This window comes from Patagioenas fasciata, chromosome 15 (assembly GCF_037038585.1).
Source record: "Patagioenas fasciata isolate bPatFas1 chromosome 15, bPatFas1.hap1, whole genome shotgun sequence".
Classification (NCBI taxonomy): domain Eukaryota; kingdom Metazoa; phylum Chordata; class Aves; order Columbiformes; family Columbidae; genus Patagioenas; species Patagioenas fasciata.
In genome coordinates this window covers 7204796-7225940 of record NC_092534.1, presented here as the reverse complement: position 1 = coordinate 7225940, position 21145 = coordinate 7204796, and the positions used below count along the sequence as shown (strand labels likewise).

General features: G+C 46.7%; 1 protein-coding gene across 5 annotated transcripts; it reads left to right on the top strand.

Annotated features, from left to right (window-relative positions):
• Window positions 1-1541: 1541 nt before the first annotated feature.
• LUC7L (LUC7 like) lies at window positions 1542-21034 on the top strand. 5 transcript variants are annotated; one of them, XM_065851184.2, is made up of 11 exons: window positions 1542-1700; window positions 3602-3696; window positions 8527-8625; window positions 9329-9439; window positions 9869-10012; window positions 10448-10624; window positions 11474-11562; window positions 15934-15963; window positions 16908-17072; window positions 18097-18158; window positions 19535-19736. In XM_065851184.2, the coding sequence occupies exons 1-10, from the start codon at window positions 1640-1642 to the stop codon at window positions 18122-18124; spliced, it is 999 nt and encodes a 332-aa protein (XP_065707256.1). In that variant the 5' UTR covers window positions 1542-1639; the 3' UTR covers window positions 18125-18158; window positions 19535-19736. The 5 variants fall into 5 exon arrangements, with proteins under 5 accessions (XP_065707256.1, XP_065707255.1, XP_065707257.1 ...); XM_065851185.2 differs by lacking the exon at window positions 18097-18158 and adding an exon at window positions 2430-2500 and having other exon boundaries at window positions 1543-1700; window positions 19535-21034; XM_065851183.2 differs by lacking the exon at window positions 18097-18158 and having other exon boundaries at window positions 19535-21034.
• The last annotated feature ends 111 nt before the right edge of the window (window positions 21035-21145 follow it).

Below are 21145 nucleotides of genomic sequence, written 5' to 3'. Positions count from 1 at the left end.
GGTATGGGGCTGCCTGACCAGCCCCCAAATGAGGTTTGGAAACTTTTGGGGTGGCAGGACATGGCCCCAATGGTACAGCCAGCAGTAGAGTCACCTTGGGGTGCTGTGCTCCCTGGCAGCTGGTGGGGCTGGGTGCCTGGGGCCAGTGGCTATTGCCAGGTGGCACCTGGGAACACAGAGGTGGGGACATGCTGTGTGGGGAGCAGCTAGGCCAGCCTGGCAGGGACAGCACCTGGGACCGGATGCTGGGGCGCCTCATGTCTCCTCTATGTCCTGTGACTGTGTTGGCTCATGTAGCATGTGAGGGACTGAGGACAGTGACAATGACAAGCAGCTCACACCCGAGGCAGCTGTGGCCCAGAGGTGCTATTTCTGCCAGTGGGGCCATCTGGGGCAGCGCAGGGCATGGCCTGGGGACACAGGTGGCTGGGGGCTGTGGGGTGGCTCACGACACACAATGGCCAAGGGACACAGGACAGCCTGCCTGTGACAGCTGGAGGAATGCTTTAAAGTTTTGTACTGTGCTGAAAATTCTTTCTCCTCCCAGGTTTATAAAACATTGATTTGTATTTTTTTATTTTACTGTTTAAAAAAAAAACAAAATCAACAAGTAAACTAGGACTAGCATTCATTATTCTAGCCCTAGTGTTGCTCTGCATATAAGCCTCAAAGTTTCCTCTCCTTATTTTGAATTTATTTTATATTTTGCAATGTTTTACTCAACATTTAGTAGTTCTTCCAGCCTTACCCGATACAGCACCCAGAGCTTTCCAGTGTCTGTATTGGGGGAGCTCAGGTGGTGGGACACTGGCCAGCAGCACTGGGGACAGCCAGGGCCCCGCTCCAGAGCTGTCCTGCTCCTGGGGTGACTGCAGCTCTTGCTCTGCACCCTCGGAGCCTTTCCTGCCCCCGGGCTCGGCACCCTGGGCTGGGCTGTGCCCGTACTGAGGTGGGGGTCCCAGCCCCGGTGCGGTGCAGCAGCAGCGGGCGCAGCTCTGGGCACCGGCCCCGCTCTCTCCCTTTCCCCTTCCTGCACGCTCACCCAGCACTGCCGGGGCGGGAGCAGCAGCTGTCCCGCCAGGGCACTACTGGGCAAACACGGTGGGTCGGAGCTGATAAGCCACGAGCACCCTTCAGCACCCTTCAGTCTGTTCCTATGTCACCTGCCGTGGCTCGCCCGCCCGCCCGGCACGGCTCGGCATGGCCCAGCACGGCCTGGCACCGCTCGGCAGCCGCTGCGGCCCGGCTGCTGGGCCCTCGCTGGGTCAGTGCCAAGGCAGGTGCTGATGCACCCAAAGGGCCGCACCGCGGTGGGGGTCGGTCCCGATGTGGCGACCCAGCGAAGGTCTGGGCAGCGGGTGACCCGCCCAGGGGCTCCCCAGTCGCCGCTAACGAGCCGCCCCGCTTGGCAGCTGGAGGAGTCGGCCCCCGGCGGGGCCCCTTCGGCACCACGGCAGAGCTCTGGCGGCCCCGCCCTCTCTGGCGGACTACCCGTCCCGGCATGCCGCGCGGTGGCGGGAGGGGCTGCTTCCGCCCAGCGCCTGCCGCGCGTCGCCACCGCCGCTGAGGCCGGAGCTGCCGCCGCCCCAGGCCGGAGCCGTCCGCCCGCCACTCCCCGCGGCCCGGCCCCGCGCCCGACATGTCGGCCCAGGCTCAAATGCGGGCCCTGCTGGACCAGCTCATGGGCACGGCCCGGGACGGTGAGTAGGGGCGGGCGGGGCCTGCAGGAAACGCCGCGGCCTGGTGGCCACCTCAGCCGCGCGGGGCCTGGCCCGGCCCGGCCGCCGCCTCCGCTCCGGACCTGTGGCGCGATCGGCCTGCGCCCGCGCCGGGGGACGCGGCGAGCCCGAGCTGGAGCCCGAGCCCGCCTCTCCGCGGCCTGGCCCCGGCCCCGGGGAGCAGCGCGCCTGGGCGGGCCGGCAGAGCGGGCCCAGGACGCGCCTCGGTGCGGCCTAGCGAGCAGCGCACAGGGAGCCCGGTGGGGTAGGGCTGCCCGGTGGAGGAGCCGCCTCGCCCTGGCCCTAGAAAGCGCCCGGCGTGCGGCCCAGCCCTGGAGGAGCCCGCCGCTCCGGGCCTGGCTGCCGCAGAGAGGTTTTAGGGAAAGCTCCGTGCCCAGGCCCCGCCGTGTATTCTGAGGCGTGTAGGTAGGTGTGCCTGCAGGAGCCGGCCGGTGTAGTTGTCCAAGAAAAGAAATGTGATACCCTGTGCAAAATATGTTCCCTCTGCCGTTTGTATCTCCCTTCTGCGACTTGCTGAGTACTTAAATTCCCTTTGGCACATTAGCAGGGCTGTTCAGGTACTTTGCACTTTGTTTCGTAAGTGAATAAGTGCTTTTCTTTCTTTGTGTGTTGAGTTGCTATTGAATTGCTTCCCATATTTTTATTTCATACAAACTGAACAATTGTGGCCCCTCTATTTTATTTATAAAGGTTCAGTGTATCTTTGCCTGCCTACATCAATCTGCAAGGGAGTTGCAGAAAAGCCTCATGTTCATCGAGCCGTGAGTCACAACCAATTTTTAAAGCTGTTATAACAAAAAAAAAAAGTGTTTGCGTTTTTTCACAAGTAACTTTAAAAGTGTAGCTTAGAAGGAAAATAAAAGCAACCAACATTTTCAGTAGACACAACATTATTCCTGGATGCTTGTGAATCCTAAACTATATTCATACTTTAGTATTACACATACCTGTGTCATATACACAGATGAGCTTTAAAGTTGTCACATACCATTACCACTTTGCCTTTACTTTTATGTATCGTTCCCCTGACTTCCTTACTGCAGGTGTGGGCAAGAAAACTTTTCCTTTAAAACTTTTCAACAGTGGTCATAAAATTCTGCAGCTGAGGTCTTGAAGAATGCAGATGGGTATAGTATATGTTGGAGCTCGCAGTGTGTATTGACTAACTTTGTTTCCTTTTTGATTTTTTGATTTTTTTGCTTCTCTGATATTGTCTTGTTTAAGTGGCTCCTGAGTGTAAAATGTCTTCTGAGGGTGGGATGTGGGTGGGAAGCACGCTTTGTGTTCCAGGCCAAGACCTACAAGATTTGTCTTTGCATGGCCTTGGAAAGCACACTGCATATTTGGTTTTCAAACCAAATGGACTGATGTCTTAATTATCAGATGAGCACATAGCAATTTACTATGAAAAATGTCCAGCACAGCCCTGTTTTGTGATCCAATAGCATGGGTGTCAGTATCTCCTGCCCCTTCCTCACAGTGAAAAAAAAAAAAAGCAAAAAAAAAAAGCTGGGGGTGGATAAAACAGTTTTGGCTGTGAGCCAGGCTGTCTGTCTCATTTTTTTCTCTTCTGGCTGTGCTGTCTCTTTATATGGATGACAGGCCTTGGACGTTACTTGGCTCACCAACACTGTGTTTAGCATGGTGTACTGGATGAATAAATGCTAAAATAGTGTGTGTTTGCCAATTATAAGTGTTCCAGAATATCCTGTTACCCTCTAAGCTTTTTTTCAAGTAATTTTGGGGAACAGGAACACCAAGTATTTTAATCTGTATATTGAGACGAAATGATCACACTGACATCTTTGTTATCTTATTGCTGTTCTAATGTCTCCTTATTTAAAACGACAAATGAATTTCAGGAGATGAAACCAGACAAAGGGTGAAGTTTACAGACGATCGTGTTTGCAAGAGCCACCTTCTGGATTGCTGTCCTCATGATATCCTGGCTGGAACAGTAAGTATATTCCCTATAATAAGGAATTCTGGTGACGGTGACGTTGGTACAACTCTTCAGGGCCCCTCTGTGCATCGTACGTAACTTGTAGGAGAGATCAGACTTTCTGTGCCCAAGGAGCAGTCATAATTCTAGCTCCAGTTTCTGTGACGTGTGTATGGAACTGCTGAAGTCAGGATTCTCAGAATGCACATGAAATGTTTTTTTCCTCACAATCCCACACAAATTTGCAGGATTATTTCTCTTGTAGAAGTTTCAGATGGTTAGGGCTTGAAACTTTTACTGTGGAGGTCGCAAGGTCATAGCTAGCCTGGTTGCTCTAGTTCACTGTTGCATCTTAAGGCTGACAAATTTTTTCTCACTGTCTGCAATAATCCTTAATCCTTGTAGCTTTTCAGGCTCCCCTCTCCAACCACGTGATGTTTTCCTGATGGAATGGCAGCTCTTTCATCACTACTGGTGGTTGTGCTAATGGCAAGTTACAGCTCTGGCTGTCTTTGTCTTTAGAGCTGGTTGCTCAGAGCAGTGTGTCACTCTGCCTGACTGGTTTGAAACAGTTGAGTCGGCTCCTTCGCTGGCACCCCTGGGGACAGAGCTGGCCAATTGTCAAAGGTTTGGCTCTCATGCTCTCTGTAAAAGGTGATGTGGGCTTTTAACAATGAAATCTAGTGAAGTAAATATTCCATTTTGGCTCACAGATGAAAGATGCAGTCCAACTTTCAAAAGAAGATGGTGCACCTCTTTTGTAATTGTTGCTGTATTACCTACTTGCAGGATGGAGATGAATATGGATGTTTGAAATCCATCTTTACCCTCACTGTTTGACACCAAATACCATGGCGATACACATTGTCCATCCGCTAACCAGTGTTTAAACATACTGTCATTATTTATAGCCCTTCCTGCTGTTATTTCGAGAGCTGGGTTCAACACAGTGGGTTGCCAGCGAAGGGGAGGGCTGGCACTCCTTCCTCCATCACTGCAATAGAGAGACTGTGGCAGCACTAGTAGAAAGAGCTTTAACAAAAGCTGCCTCAGGTCAAACTTTAGCTTCTCTGTGCCTGCTGCTGCAGAATAAGATTGGAGGTTGAATACCAGTCTCTGTATTTATTTTTTATTAATTTGAAGCTCAGATGTATTTTCCAGTAATTGCTCCGTGAGCCTCAATATCACTCCTATTTCATAATTTAAAGCTGCTTAAATCACCTTCTGCCCACCTCCATCCTTTGTGCAGGTCACTATGGTTAGGGTATGCTTTTTGACATGAGATTCTGCGACAGTTTTTTATGTTTTGAAGATGCAGGCTGCCTTCTGCGATGAGTTCAAGGCGTTGAATTAAGTAATGCTCGTGCCTGTTGGAGCTAGTGCCAAAGCATGGGGGAAGTCAGATGTTCACATGTGTTGCGAGTCTCCTGGGCCATAGAAGTACATTGAGAAATCTTCTCTTCCTTCTGTTGTTACTTGTCTGCAGTGGGTTCTCTTACCTCTCACTGTGGAATTTGTGCTTAAAAATCTCACACAGGAACAGGAAGGAAGACAGCTTCTGTGCAACTGATTTTGTGGATCACTCAGATGATGTTGTAGTGGCCTTTAAGAAGTTGTGGAGCTCTGATGCTGCTGTCATCAGGTTCTTAGAGGCAAGAAAAAGTGTTGGTGCCACAGATCTGTGTTGAAAGAACATGTGATGTCTGAAACAGGAACAGCATTTCAGCTGTCAGCGCTGCCAGCACAGAATGAAACTTAACTGGAATGTTCGGGAACTCCTCGTGATCTCTGGCAGGTTCACTGTGATCTTAGGGTGCTCCATTAAGGGAAGAGCTGTGTGGGTGAACCAGGCTCAGCTGGATGGGGCACTGTCCACCTCTGGCTGTGTAGCATTGCAGAAATCAGGACCTTGGGTCTTTTTGGAAACTTGAAACAGATGCTCCAAACCTTCTGGTGCTGGTTGTGTTGCATCCTCCCGCTGAAGGCATTGTTACTGCTGCATCATTCACGTGTGCAGATGTTACTTACTGGGAGGCTGATTAGAGATGACCGGGAAGCTGGATCCCTTGGGTAGGTGTGCTCAGGGAAACATGATGGAGTTTCATTCACTGACCCTGAAGTGCAGAGTAAGAGGAGTCCAGGCTGTAAGGTAAAGCTTTGGAATATTCCTGAGAGCTGCAGAAGGCATGCTGATGTTTGCTTTGTTTAGGTGGGCTGGTGTTCCTCGTCATAAGAGCCTTTGGCCCCAGAAACTTGTCTAAACTTATCACTAAATAAGCTACAATGGTTCTCTTTTTGGGCTCCATGGGAAAGGAGGAAAATTCTGGGAGAACACAAGTTAGTTTAACATGCATGTGTGCTGTTATCAGGGGACTTGTCACTAGATCGTTAGTGGCCTTCACTGAGCTAGCTTTGCAGCTAATGGTAAACATTTCTGTCACTGGGAGTACTGCAGCACATTCAGAGATGGCATCAGCTGGTAATCCTGAATTTTAGCTCCACTAATAAGAGGACAGATGAGTCTGAAAGCTGCCCAGGTAGAATACAGCTTGGAAATTATATTCAGGGAATTAATTGTGTCCCCCCCTGGGAGTTATGAGGGAGCTGAAATCTGTAGGTTGTTAAATGGTTTTGTGGGAGTCTGTGCTTTTCTTTTTTGCTTAGGTGGAACTCTGCATCTCTGATTACTAATAAAGAGCTTCCTCTTGGAAACATGTTCTGGTGAGTTAGCAGCTCAGTGGAGATCATAAGAGATACCTCAAAATGTGGATTGCTCAGCAAATGCAAGCAGGACTAATTATCAGTGGCATCTAAATATATTAAATCTTTGTGTCTATGGGGGGCTAAATTTTTGCTCAGACTCTATTGGTTACCTGTCTCAAATACCTGTATTATAAACCAGCCACGGGTGCTGACTCGAGCAAGTTGCGATCACTGCTGAAAAGGGTGAGTATTGGATGGGAGGCCTGCCTGAGATGAGAGGATTCTTTGAGAGAGAAGGGTTAGAGGTCCTTCCTCAAGTGAGCAATACCTGTGGAAGTCTCCATGCACCTAGATCATCTTCAGGGACATGGAGGAAGACTTGAGGTTTGTATGTTGATGAGACCTGAATGTTCCCCCTGGAGGAAGAGGTTGAGGGATTTCTTGCCTTTTAACAAGCAGGGAGAGAGTAATATGGAGCACACGGTTGGCTTTTCTGAAGTTGTGGGTTGAAGCCCCTTCTCTGAAGTGGATATATGGGCTCAGCTTGCAAGAGGAGTTCAGATAAGGATAGTTATGATCTGTGACAATCATGCCTGATACTGCTGTTTTCTCCCTGTATTGGAAAGGGATTTCAGTAGAATACCACAAGAATAAAAGATTTAAGTCACAGCATGGAAATTTATTTTTGTGGTAAAATAACAGTAGCTCATAGCATTCTTTGAAGATGCTTGCCTGAAGATGAACATGATTAAACTCTGAAAGTACTGAATGCTTTTTTTTTTTATAGGCATTAAATTCTTGCAATTAGGAGCTCAGCAGGACTATTCCTGGGCACAGTGTCTGTTCTTGTAGCCTGCTGGCTGTGGCCTCCTGTTGCTGGTAAATCTGAGCTAAATGAGGAAGACTAAATAGTAGCAAGTTGTCTGGAGTTGTTTTCTTTATTTGAAAAAGCTAATAACACAGGTAACTGCTGCAAACCTGAGCATTACCTGGTGGAGCTTGCTTTACTTGCTTTGCTTCATTCTGAACACTTCCATTGCTGCTGTCTGCATTGCTTCACATGGGTGTCCCCGGCACCCTCAGCTCTAGCTTGTGATGTTCCGCAGGGATTCTGTGTTGATCCCGATTTAGATTTTTCTGCAGTTCAGTGAGTTGACACCTGTTGTGTCGTGTTCAGGTTTGGGCTCCTTGGGACTGGTGGTGAATGGGAGAGGAGAGGATGGCTGGCTGGAGTGTTCCTGCATATAGTGACATGTACCCTGCCATTCGTACTGTGGTTCACACTTTAGGCCTTTTATTACTTTGACTTTCAAAATGTCATATTCTTTTTCTGCTTTAAGAGGAATGATCTCTGTTGCATATTGATAATGTCAGATTGGAATTTCCATGTTTTAAGAGTATAATTAACTTTGGTCCATGTGGCTCCTAACTACTAGATTGGGGAAAAATAAAATTTAGGTAGCATTTACTGCAACAGAAGTGAAGGGCAGCAAGCAAGTCAGGGCTTTCTGGGGCAGGAGTTGCTCTCAAGAATTCTCTGATTAGATGAGCTTATGCATAGAAATTAGCTTTGCTGGGCAGGTTTTAAAATCTCAGGCTGCAGCTGAATGCAGGAAGGGACTAGCTGCAGAATTACAAGTCTGCTGTTGCTGAGCATGGGTTTGTGCTTTTCTACTGGCCATACCCCTTATTCCTTTAAGTTCACTTGTTCCCAATAGGGAACATTGTCTGTGTTCTGTGATTTGGTATCTTTCAATGCATTACTAGGGCTTGTCCTGTCACAGATGTGCTTTTCCAGGTGAGCTTTGAGCAGGTACTGTTGTACAATTGCTGCTGCAGCATGCTGCACCTTCCCAGCTCCCTCCCAGCAATTTCTAAGGCTGTGCTGTGACCTCAAGCAGGAGTAGGACTGAACTTAAAATGTTTGGGGTGTTTTAATGTTGTCCCAGGAACACTTAGAAGATGGATTCTAGCAAGCCTATGGTTTTTCTGGCTAGTTCTGTTACTGAAAGATTAAGAGGAAGCTCTTCTTCCTAAAGAGGCTGTATTTTGGTATGATACAGGTGGCAAGAGTTGAAGTGTCTGTTTCTTATTGCCATAATGGAGGGTTCTTACACTGATTGGCCTTTTTCTTTTCAACAGCGAATGGACCTGGGAGAATGTACGAAGATCCATGACTTGGCACTGCGTGCAGATTATGAGATTGCAAGTAAAGAGAGAGACCTGTTTTTTGAGCTGGATGTGAGTATGGAGAAACCTGTTACTGTTGTAGAAATGGCTTCTTGATGTTATTTGGCTGAATGATAGAACTCTGTGGGCATTTCAGCCAGCCATGTTATGTGATGTGTGACTTGACAAGAATGTGCAGCCCCTTCCTGAATGCTGACTTAATTGCTGACTTGAAATTGTAATTGTTGTGGTCCTTGCAGCCGTATTAGTGCAGCTAGCCAGGAGGCTCCTCTGGCATTCCTCACATCCCACACCTGCTGCTCTGTACCAGGTCATTGTAATCTGGTGGCCTGTCCCAGAGGGAGATTTGATATTAAAAACCTTCTCCTCTGGCTTCACTTTTGCCAGATTTAGCTTTCTATGATCAAACAGATCAAGTGGAAGATTAATTCTGTCTTCCCTTTTCATGTTATTCCAGTGCTTTTGTCTTTGCACCTGTTGCTCATGTGTTGGAAGTTCCAGTGCAAAGCAGTCTTCGTGTGAGCATCCTGTTATGTGTCAGAGTAAAGGAACTGTGTCAGGTTCCAGGCAAGTGACAGATTTAAGGGCAGGGATCAAATTTTACTTTTTCTGCAAAATGTCATATATTTTTTTATTGAGACACCCATTCTTGAGGTTGGTTGTGCATCGTACAGGGATTGCACCAGCTTGGCTGTCAAAGCTAGCTCTGGCATGGAGAGCATCTTTATTCACAATTCTTTTTCTGAACATGCAGGCGATGGATCACCTGGAATCCTTCATCGCAGAGTGTGATAGGAGAACAGAACTGGCCAAGAAACGTCTGGCTGAGACACAGGAAGAGATCAGTGCTGAAGTGTCTGCAAAGGTATTGTTGTCTCGTTAAATGTGCTGAAATTGTGCGAGAGCACTGGTGCTGTGTTGTCTCTGACACCATTGATACTGGGAAGTTAGGCTCCACCAAGTTTCCTCGTTGGGAGCTTCCTTCATTGAGACAATACAAACCATTTCTGAAGCTGTTTTTGTGACTCTGTCCTATAAGCCAGAAATGTGCCACTGTTTGCAGCAGAACTGGTGATGTCTTCTTCATATCCAGTTTCTCTCTTTGTCTGTGACTGCATTGCCTGTACTTGACCCACCAAGCCCTTTGTGTTGGGTGGGACTCCTTTGACTTTTGGAGATTTGTGGTCATCTTCCAACACCTGCTTTTGTTAAGCAATATTTTTTTAGAGAAGAGAGTTGTCCTCCAAGCTTTAGTAAGTTTTTTGTCTAATTAAAAACTAACTATTCTCTTTAGGCAGAGAAAGTACATGAGCTGAATGAAGATATTGGAAAACTCCTAGCTAAAGCTGAACAGCTGGGAGCTGAAGGAAATGTTGATGAGTCTCAAAAGATCCTGATGGAAGTGGAGAAAGTCCGTGCAAAAAAGAAAGAGGCAGAGGTATGGTGTTGGTTCTCCCATGAGTTGTCGTAGGGGGCTGGGCTGGGCTGAGTATGTGACAAACAGCTGGGAAGTTCCTGCCTCTTTTCCAATGTTTCCAGCACCTTCTTTTTCAGTTTCAGCAATGCACCAGCAAGCAGTTGGCAATGTAGCATGATAGATGAAGAAAAGCTTTTTAGAAACTTTTTATCTAGTGAAGGGAGCTGATTGGGGCGGGGGATTTGTCCTTTGAAATATTTGATCACTAGTTACTTGCAGAGATAGACTCTTGGGTTAGTTGTGCTTGCAAAGCATTTTGTATGGCACCTCCTTTATATTGAGGGTGGTTTTTTGATCCTTAAAAGCAGCAGAGCAATTCTTTGCAGGGATTTCCCTGGAGGGTTGTGCCTATGTAGGGGTTCCCTGACATTTCCGTGTTTTTTTGCCTCTGTATAGGAAGAATACCGAAATTCAATGCCTGCATCCAGTTTCCAGCAGCAGAAGCTGCGTGTGTGTGAAGTTTGTTCAGCATATCTGGGTCTCCATGACAATGACCGGCGTCTTGCTGACCACTTTGGAGGCAAATTACACTTGGGCTTCATTCAGATTCGTGAGAAACTGGATCAGCTGAGGGTAATCCTCTCTATTTTAAACCTGCTCCTTGTAGTTGCGAAGACATTCAGCACCTTTTATTAAATTAATACAGAATTCTTTGCACAGTGCTTGTAAAAGTCCAGATATTTCTGATTGCAGAATCCCTGAAACTTCAATTTGACGTTTTTGGAGCCTCACATGGCGTTTGGTTCTGTAATTTCAGGGTTACTAAATATGTACCCTCAGAATTAGTCAAACCAGACCACCGCTGTAATTTCTTCCTTAGAGTACTGGTACAGTCACCTGTATTTTTCTCATCGATATGGCTGCAATTTGTCACTCTTTTTTTTTTTTTTTTTTTTAAAGTTTGAGACCTCTTAAGAAAGTGCTTGAAGTTTCACATAGTGCTGTCAGAGAAAAAGGTCTTCAGTAGCTGAAGTGATTAGAAGTTTTCTGGAATGGTTTGTAATGGAATTGCAGTACTGGCCTTGCTCACAAACAGAGATGTCTAGCCTGGTACAGTAAGAATTGTGATCCCAGTGCCTTATTCTCCAGGCAGTATACTGATGTCTGTGCCTTGATAGATCATCTGTGCGAGGTTAGAGCACTGTTTCGTTTTGTTGTGTGTGCTCATGGTGAGACAGATCCTTTCCCCGAAGCTTACGGGCTTGTCTCTTGAGAGCACAAGCACTCAAAGCAGAGAGTGCCATTTCTTGTGCTGATGCGTGTTAGTGAAGTTGTGAGGAAAATTAGAACCTTGGCAGAGACCTTCGCTAGCACATGAAATGCAATTAAATAAATGGTTCTTTGTCTTACTACCTGAATACCCTTGCAGATCTCTCTGACCTGTTACTGTGTGACTGAAATGCAGTGTGAACTTTTTTCTAGAAAACAGTGGCAGAAAAGCAAGAGAAGAGAAACCAGGATCGTTTGAGACGCAGAGAGGAGAGAGAACGAGAAGAAAGAATGGGCAGACGGTAAGTGGAAGCTGATAACTGGTTTGTGAAGTTGGTTTCAAAATAGTCTGATTTCTGTATCTGAGCATTGCAGGAAAGCAGCATCTGCTGTGGGAGCAGCTGTTGGACGTGCTCTGGGTGCTGTGTGCTCACCTTGGCATTCAATTAAAAATGTAAACAAATGCACAAACCCCCAACCTGCGAGTGATTGTATGTGCATTGTTTTAACCTCCGTTGTGTGTCTGAAAGATGTGAGCTCCTGGTAATCTTCAGGCTTATACTGGTCCTGTCCCCATCTTTGGGAATCTGGATAAAATGCCCTTAACTTTTAGGCTAGAAGATGGCAGCAGAATGGAGCTGCTATCTGTGAGCCAGATGGTGGGCTGCTTGTCTTGCTCCAAACTTTTCTACAATAACAGGTGCTTTTGCCACAGCTTAGGAAGTGTTTTCCAAGGGGATCCCAGGGATCCCAAGGTGTGGCTGCTTCTGGTGGTTGTGGCTGTATGTGTCACCTTCTGCTCACATGTGTATAACCCTTGAGCGAATGGGAGTGACTGCAACACTGGTATTCTCAGGACAAGCTCTTGTGCATCTCACCAGCTGAACTGGAAAAACTATTTCTTCTTTAGTGGAACAGGCATCTTGCGTGTAAACAGCTCAGTTAAACAGCCTGGTATGGATAGGGTGGTTATTTGCGATGGTCAGACAGAGGAAGTGGCTGAGTAGGAATGCTGTTGTTGTCACCGCATCTCCCCAGTTAGCTCTCATATTTCTCCTCTTGTACTTCTTGCATCAAAAAACCTCAACCTTGCTGCCTGTGGAAGGCTCCTTTTGACCCTTGGTGTAAACTGCAGAATGTGTTTTCAGCCATCCATGTCGGAGGCATGAGAGATGCATAACTGCAGTATGCTCTGAGGTATGCACTGCTGGAAATGCTGGCAAATAAATACCAGAATCAAAGCAGCTCTGTCTTCTGTGGTCTGCGGCTTAGTGATTTTGGTGCATTGTGAAGATGTAAGCCCCAAATCATTAGGCATTCTCCAGTTTGGGTGTTCTATGTGGGTTCTTTCTCCCTGTGGATTGTCTGGTGTCATATGAAGTGCCAGTTCATGCTGCAGCTTTCTCCTGAACTGCAGCATGTCATGCAGAGCCTCAGAACTTTTTGGCATCCATGCATGATTGTCATTAATCCAGTTATCTTTGAGACTTGCAGAATCTGGAACTGGCTCATGTGTGCAGGAGTTAATCAGGAGAGGCTGATGTATGTTGTTGCTATGGACAGAAAGATGGAAATGAAACAAGAAGTGTCTTCCTCCCACAAAGCAGCTGCATGGGATCTTTCTGACCCGTGGTAGTACCACATCTAACCTGGACTCTGTATTGGTCTCCATGGTGCCTCTTCTTCCTGGAGGTCGTTTCTGTGTGAAAATTGATCAATGGACTTGCCTTCAGAAAGAGTCCTGGATCCCTTAGTTGGTCTACATCTCCCCAAAGCACTGGCTTTCTTCCTCCTGAGGCATGTCTGTGGTTTTATTTTTGTGGTTTAAAAACAAACCAACCAACCAACCCTCAATTCCCCCCCAAACAACAACAAAATAAAAACAAAACAGGCACAACCCCTCCCAAACAAACAAAATGCCCAACAGTAACAATAACAAAACCAACCAAACAAAAACCAGACCACCACACAACAAACCTCAGTTCCTGAGCATTAAGGCACCTCCATATATGGATGCATCCGGTGAGGAAGTTTGAAGGTCACTTTTTAATGTTTAATGCTTTAAATATGAAGGGTTTAAGAACTGTGTTGAGATGGTCTGAGTTCTCGCTGGTTCTGTAGGTAGCACTACTTAAGAGTGTGGCCAGCCTTCACCTTTGCTCTTTGCGGAGGCATCTGTGTGCTCCTCTCTTCAGATACCAAAGAAAAACTTGTTACGAAGGAGCCAGGAGTGTCATACAGAGGAGGTCAAATTATTTGCCTCCCCAAAGTGAGACTTTGACCCAAAGAAGGAAAATAGTTTCCCCAGTGGACACTCAAGTGTCGGAACACAGACTAGAGCGCAGATGTCTCAGCCCCTTCTCTGCTGGGAGCTGTGCAACACCATGCTTCCAGAGGCATTTTTCCATCAAAAACTAATCAGTGACTTCTACTGCCTTTCAGACTGCCTCTCTTAACCAGGATGTGATACTTTAAGGAACCACAGAAAACATGTTTCCTTCATAACTCTTCTTACCCTGTCTTCATATGCAGCATCTCCATGGTCTTATTCAGTAAGAGAACAAGTCCTGCTTGACTTGGAGAAGTCTTTGGTGACTTACATGTGCTGTGAGATACTATGGAAGCCTGGAGATTCGCATGTGAAACTCTACCTGTCAACAGCCTTTGCTAATTTGTCAATTAATCTGTGATTTCCACATAGTAATGAGTAAACCGGGTTGTCACCCTTAGTGGTAAATAAGCACAAGTCCTTTGGTGTTGCTGGTGACCATGAGCTACACAGTAATTTCTTAAGACTGGAATTCTGTGAAGAGGTGGCATGCTTAGAGGTGCAGACCTTGGCATTTGCTTCCAGAGTACACCGGTAAACAAGTCTAGGTGGAGTTGCCAAATGGATTTCCTTTGTAATAAGTTGGACAAAACACAGGTTGTGAAACTCAGCACATAGCTTCTGTGATGTAGGACACAAAAGGGGGAAAAATAATAAACATGCTCATCCACCCACTTTTTGGGACAGCAGTCTTCTACTATCTCCTGCTGTATACTGGTTCAGGCTGGTAATGAAAATGATGCTGTGTTGGATGCTTCCTGAATTCTGAAGTCTAGCGCTAGGCAGTCATTATCAGGGGTTTATTGTGCAAACTCCTACTCAGATCATAGGCCTGGAAGAGCAGCTAGGCTTTTCAGGGGATGTGGAATGGCGTTGTGAGGATGTGTGCACTGGTGATTCAGAATAAAGTGATAAGGAGGAAAAGAACATTAAGAACTTGGAGTAGTTAAAACCACCAAAAAAAAATTGAGCTGCCTGCCAGGCATCTACAGGACGTCCTGCTGCTCTGTCAGGTTCTGTTACATGGAAAAGGAGGTGTGGTGTTATTGCCTTGCTCTCCTGGTTTATCAGCTTTTCCTCTTGTGTGTTGCCTCAGCGTGTGGTTCACTTGGCTGACTCCAAGTTCAGCTCCACCTTGTTTACAGTCCTTCTCCCTGAATTCTGTTCTAAATTTATTATTTTTTTTTATTGTCTTTCTGCCATTATTGAACAATCCCCTTTCATTGTGAAGCAATGTCAGTGCATATTGATTCTCTTAACCTTATCTTATCCAAGTATGGTTGTAAATTATGTTGTTAAAATAGACATTTCTCTATTGCTTTTTAAAATTTTGCCTGTGTGTAGCTTTCAGGCACATCTCCCATTACGGTGCCAGAACTGCTCTGTGGCTGTGTAACTGGGACACCCCTGCAAGTCTGTGTGCTGTGGAGAGACGGGGGCTGTTATGTGTGTGAGTCTCTGAAGTCACTAAACAGGGAGACTGTCTCCTTCTCAAAGCACAGAGACTTTGTGTGAGGTTTTGGTGTAGGTTGTCTCTGAAATGTGGCTGTAGAGAAAAAGGGAGACGTATCTTTCACATTAAGCGGTATTTAAGGTGATGCTGAGTAATGGTGCTTTAGAAGTTGAAAGGATTGTGACATTGTTATTTACAGACTGTCAGAAGCCGACGCTTACAGTGTTCAGGTTAGAGTGCTGTACATGAGCTCTGAGGCCATGGAAATGTGAGAAAGGATAGTGAGACTGGAATGATCTCAAGTTGTCTTCTGAGTCTGGGATGAAGGATTTTCTGTATGTCGATTACTTTTGAGTAATAGTTCTTCCCTTGTGTCTGTGTCCCCTCTTTTTTTTTCCTAGCTCATCTTTCCAAAAGAAGAAGAAAAATCATTGATGCAAATTTCCATCTAATATTTGTTAAATAAATATGAGTGAGAAAATCCTGTATTTTCTCTTTAATAAAAGCTTTTAAATGTGCAGCTACCCCAAAGGAAACAAAATCAGAAAACTGTTAAGTGTCTGTCTGACTGGATAGTAGCATGAAATCTGTACAGCGAACTTGGAAAGGTTTGTGTTGGTGTTTTGTTAACAGAGACTGAACTGGTTTGTAGACCTTTTTTGTTCTGACAAGAAGCTCTGCAAAGTTATTCAGATTTTGATATTCCCCTGTCCCTCAATTTGAAAATAATTGCATGTTTTAATGGTCTTACGGCAAGCTTTTTTTAACTGACATATTACTTGGGGTATTATTGTGTTCCTGTGAAGAGCTGCCAGGGTGAATGAGTTGCTTTATTAAAAAACCACTGACAATATCATACCTCCTCTTGCTTAACTCTCTTCTTCTTTCTAGGTCTGGATCAAGAAATAGAGATCGTCGAAGGTGAGTGCACAGTTCTCACACAGTTCCCCCAAATATCTATTTGTATTTCTGTCAGCTACTGAGGTTTTTTGTGGATCTCACAAGTGGAGTTCTCTTTGTTTTGCTGCCTGAAAGAAACTGGAACTGCTGCTTGGGCACCTCTTTAGTGCTGCATAACGTCATGTCACCCCTTGGGCTAGAAAGCAGATACTGGCCAGCCCATTCAGGACAGAGGGTGCTGTGTGCTCCAGAGTACGAATCTAAAAATGCAGCTGATGCTTTTTTAAATAAATGTCTAATATGCTTTAATAGTTTTGATGTCTGAAATAGATCCATTACGTATATAATACCTCAGATGTAACAGTACAGTCAAGATGAAAGGCCCCACACGTCTGTGAAGAGCTTGCCTTAGTGGTTTGACAGCCTTCTCTCAGTGATCCCCTGCCTGCAGATCTTCTTTTCTGCTGCTTTCCATATATATTGCCATACTTTGTTTTGTTTTTAGAGCAGATTGAAACAAATCTGCTTGAAACAGATCTGCTTCTGAAGTGCAGTACTTTCACAAGGCAGACTCTCTTTTGGCGGACTGCCACACAGGTTATGGTAATTTCTCGTGCCACTTTGCCTTTTTTCTACTTATGCAGGCCTCACTGTGAGCGAGGCATGGTTGGTAAGCTCTGCTCTAGGCATCAGCACATGCTTACATTAATGGTGGGAGCTTTTTATATAAGCTTCCCAGCAAATCAAATTTACCTATTGGCATTTTGTTGATAGCATGAGGCCTGGGAGGTGGATGCCCATCCTGTGGGTGATCTGCCCTCTGTGTTGTCAGGGATGCGGCTGGGGAGTGAGTGCTGATGCTCTGTGTGTTTGTTACTGAGGAATGTCTGAGAGACCGGGTCGGGTGTGCAGGTCTGATGTACTGGCCCGTCTCCTGAGTCTGAGGCAATTTGTGTCGTTCTCAGATCACGATCTCGGGACAGGAGGCGAAGACGCTCGAGATCAGCTTCCCGTGAACGGCGGAAGTCTCGTTCCCGGTCCCGAGACCGACACAGACGCCACCGGAGCCGTTCCCGCAGCCACAGCAGAGGTCACCGGCGGGGGTCCAGAGACAGGAGTTCAAAACACAAGTATGTATTCCTCACATGACTGCTTCTGGAAAGGGGAGTCCTTGGCATCACAGAGAGCCTCTCCAGTCCCTTAGAGTGAGCAGGAGCATAGCCAGTTACCCTAGTCAGCAGCTGCAGTGTCCAGTACCAGCCCCTGGGCCAAAGCAGGGTTTCCCAGCGGGTGTTTGTAGCTGGCCTCATGGGAGAGCAGTAGGGCAGTAACTGTACAGCGAGATCCCAGCTTGAGAAGAGAGTCTAGGAGAACAAGTCACCTGCGTTACCCTGCTGAACCTTGAGAAGGTGCTGGTTTTCTTGTGTAAGCAGCAGCACAAACACCTGAGTGTGCTGAGCCTCCCCAGGCCTGTGAAAGCCAAGTAGCTGAGGGGCAGTTATGGCAATCCGTTTCTATGGTTATCTTCTGCTTCCCAGCTTTGTTCTCTCAGTGCTGGCTTGTGGAAGGAAGTGAGTGCTTTGAGATCTGGGGAAAGCCTTCGGTTAGGGTAAGAAGATAACTGGTCGAGAGAGACAGTTCTTTAGGAATCCGCACTACAGGGAGGGGAAAAGGCATTCGGGAGGAGTGTGCTGTTCTCGGGTCGCCGAGGAGCGTAGTCTGAAGAAGGGCTGCTGAAGTCTGAAACTCAGCAAAACACCTGCTGTGCTTTGGGGAAGGATGAAACATATGTAGGAGTATTAGCAAAATTGAAAGGGACCATTCTAATTCCAGGAGCAAGTTTGTCAGCAGGTGCTTGCTAAAGTTAGATCTAGCTCTTAGTTAACAGGGGAATGCTTTAGCACTGTCTTACCTGATCAGGCACCAACCATTCAGGTACACTTCTAGAAACAAACCCACCGTTGTTTCTTGTGTCACTTTGGCTAAAAGGGTAAGAACAGATTTTAAAGATACCTGATGAAGGGTGGTGGGAAATAATGGTCTGAAAAAATAAGTCTGTTAATGATTGAGGGGGGGCTGTGAAAACTGTTGATTCTCCAATGGCTGCAATACTAAAGTCCTTTTTTAAATCTGTCTTGAACATGAAAAATAAAGAAAAGAAGTTTGGACAATTAGGAAGTGAGGAAGACCCTGTAATAACTATTACTAAAGAGCAGGTAAGGGATTACTTTGAAAACCTTGAACATGTTCAAATCAGCCCATCGAGATTGTAGGGGAATTGGCTAGCTGACATGCTCAACAAAATCACTGAGAACTGGGGAGAGACCAGGATCAGTATAATAAAATAAAACCAAGAGAACAAACAGAAAAACCCTGTTCCCTGGAAGACTGTAACTTCTATTTTTGTCTCAAGAATTAATGAAACCTGCATTCAGGTTCTGCTGATCTGAGGTCTCACTAGTATGAAGACACAGAGAGGCTGTTGCAGGATCTGCAGATCTCAGGACAGGAGGTTTGTGGGCAGCAGGCATTGTTGTGGGAACAGGAGAAGAGTTAATCTCATCAAACAGACTGATGTCTTCTGGTTAAATGACACAGTTTAATGGAAATGAAATGGCTCATGATACAGCGGGCTGTGTGAGGTTTGAATTTACCAGTTGGGCAGTATTTCCAAACCTTACAATCAGCCTGAATAAGGACTGGAATCTCTCAGGTACTTGTCAGGTCCTCTTCCTTGTTACTGTAAAGAAAAACCTGGATGCTGAGCCCTAGAACAAGATGTGCAGGCTCTGTGTGATCTGGGAACACCCCAGCCTGGTTCTGAGGGGTCCAGGCTGCTAGTGCTCAGTCAGGATCAGCACCTTTTGAAAGCTGCTGGTCAAGGAGCTGGTGTGAATCATACAGAAAAACAGCATTTTCAGATCAGACTTAATATGAAGCCCTCTGCTTAATTCTGTGTGGGCTGATACAGCAAGGCACTGCTAAAAATCTGGAGCTGTCATTTGGGCGGGCTGTGAAAAAAATTGCCCATCTTGTGGGCTGTGAAGATAAATCTGTATTATCTTGACTTTGAACCCAGGATGCTGCCAAGGATGATGCTTGTCAGGATGCAAAGTAAAAAAAAAAAAAAAAAGCGTTGAGCAGGCATTTGGGTCCAAAGAATACAGTTGGTATTTGAAGCAGTCGAGCAGAAAGCCACTAGCATAGAGCATAGCAAAAAAATGCTCTAGAAGACATAAAGAGGAGCTGAGTGATAGAAGAGGAAGAAGCTATAGGGACTTTAGTGTGGCTCAAGGAAGACCTGGGAGAGCCCTTGTGGCAGCACCTTGAAAGGATCACGCTGAGGAGTGTCACAAAGGCTGTGCCGTGCCTGCAACTCTGTGTGGCAAAGCTGGTGTTCTCTCCATAGAGCTCGGAGAGGGAGCAGCATTCCTGTCTGGGGGGCCATCACTCCCGCCACCGCAGTACTCAGGCACATTTCTGTAAGAAACTTATGCCACAGTCTTTTTAGGGAAAGATGTTGTAATTTTATGCATATTTGAAAATTCTTTTAGTTGTGAAGCTTATAGCAATGGTTTACTTTGTACTTCAGATCTTCTAGAGATCGATCTTCAAGAGAAAAGTCACGAGACAGAGAGAGGAAAGAGAAGAGCTCTTCTGAGAGGCGGCACGAGAGCACAAATGGCAAATCTCGTTCCAAGAGATCAGAAGAGAGAGAAGCTGGCGAGATCTGAACTCAAACAATCTGTGTTGCACTGTAAATAGTCTGATAAACATTCTACACAAAGCCTAAATTTCCCATTTATATTTACTGAATACAACTCATCTTTTGTAGTTTGGAATTTTTATTGTTTGGCAGATAGCTGTGAGTTTGTAGAGACACAGAGTTACGTACTGTTTAACAGCATTTTGTTTTTAGTAGGAATAAATAAATCTGGACGGATCGTTTTCCATTCAGGCCAGTGGTTGGCACATGGTGTTTGTTCTGACCCAGCGACCGCAGTCGCAGACCTGAGCTGCCGTGATGTTTGTAACGCTTCAGCCCTTTCCAAAAGGTCTACTTGACCCTTTGTGAGCACACCAGTAGCACTGGTTCTCACTTAATTAATTTTTCCTTCTGTTTATATATGTTAAAAGAAATTCAGAAGTGGGGTATTTTTTCTTTTAGTGCTTAGCCACCTCATTTTTATGTCTTTGAGAGTTGCCTCACTATTCCAGCCAAGTCAAGACAGTAAAAATTTGGCCCTGATCTGCCTGTTTCAGAAGTTTGTTCATCTTTGTGAGGATGACCAGATCAGCTGGAGCGCATTTCTAAGGTGGGCTTAAGTCTGGTTTTAGATCTTGTACAGATCAGATACTGAGTGTAAACAGAACAGGGAAAATCTGATTTTTCTCTAGAGGAGTACAGCCACAGCCACGGACTGTGTGCTTGAGTCAGAGCTTCCTCTGTGGAGTTTTCTGACTTAGAAAACCAGCCTCGGTGGGTGGTTCTAACAGGCCAGTCAGGCAGAAGAGGTGACTGGAGAGGGGTGAGACCCTGTGCCCACCCCGCTGCTCCTGGGCCCGCAGCACAGCTATGGGTCCAATTTGCATATTGTAAGTAGCTCATGTGTAAAGAGGTTTGTTCCACACCAGGGGAGGAAGGGCCGCCGGGCAGCGACAGCGCAGCCGTGCCCCTGGGACGGGGTGTTGTGAGAACGGTGTCAGTAAAGCCCTCGCTGCCCCCCAGTTGTCGGCCTGGCCGCTGCTCGTTATCTCGGTGTGGTTAACAACGCTCCCAGGCGAGGAGCACCGTTTGTCAGTGCTGCGGGGGCGGCTCCTGCAGGTGTTTTTCCCCTCCGAGGCTCCATACGCTGCTTCCCGGTCCCGGTTTCCCTGCGGGCGCCCCCCGGTGTCAGTCCCCAGTGCATGCGGCCCCTTCCCTGTCCGTTTCCACAGCGAGTTCCGCGGTTTCACGTGTTGTTTTTGTAACCTCCGTGTCGGGTGAGGGGGGAGAGGGCCCGGGGGCGGCGGGCGCGCTCTCGGGATGCCTGTACGTGACTGTGCTGTTCTCTCGCGGTCTGATCGCATTAAAGATCTGTGTTTGTGGCTCCCCGTGCTGCCCGGCCTCGTTCTTGCGGGTTCCCCGCCCGCACCGCCGCCACCAGGACACACCGCCCGCCGCGGCCACTGCGCAGGCGCGCCTTCGGGTCGGGCGGAAGCG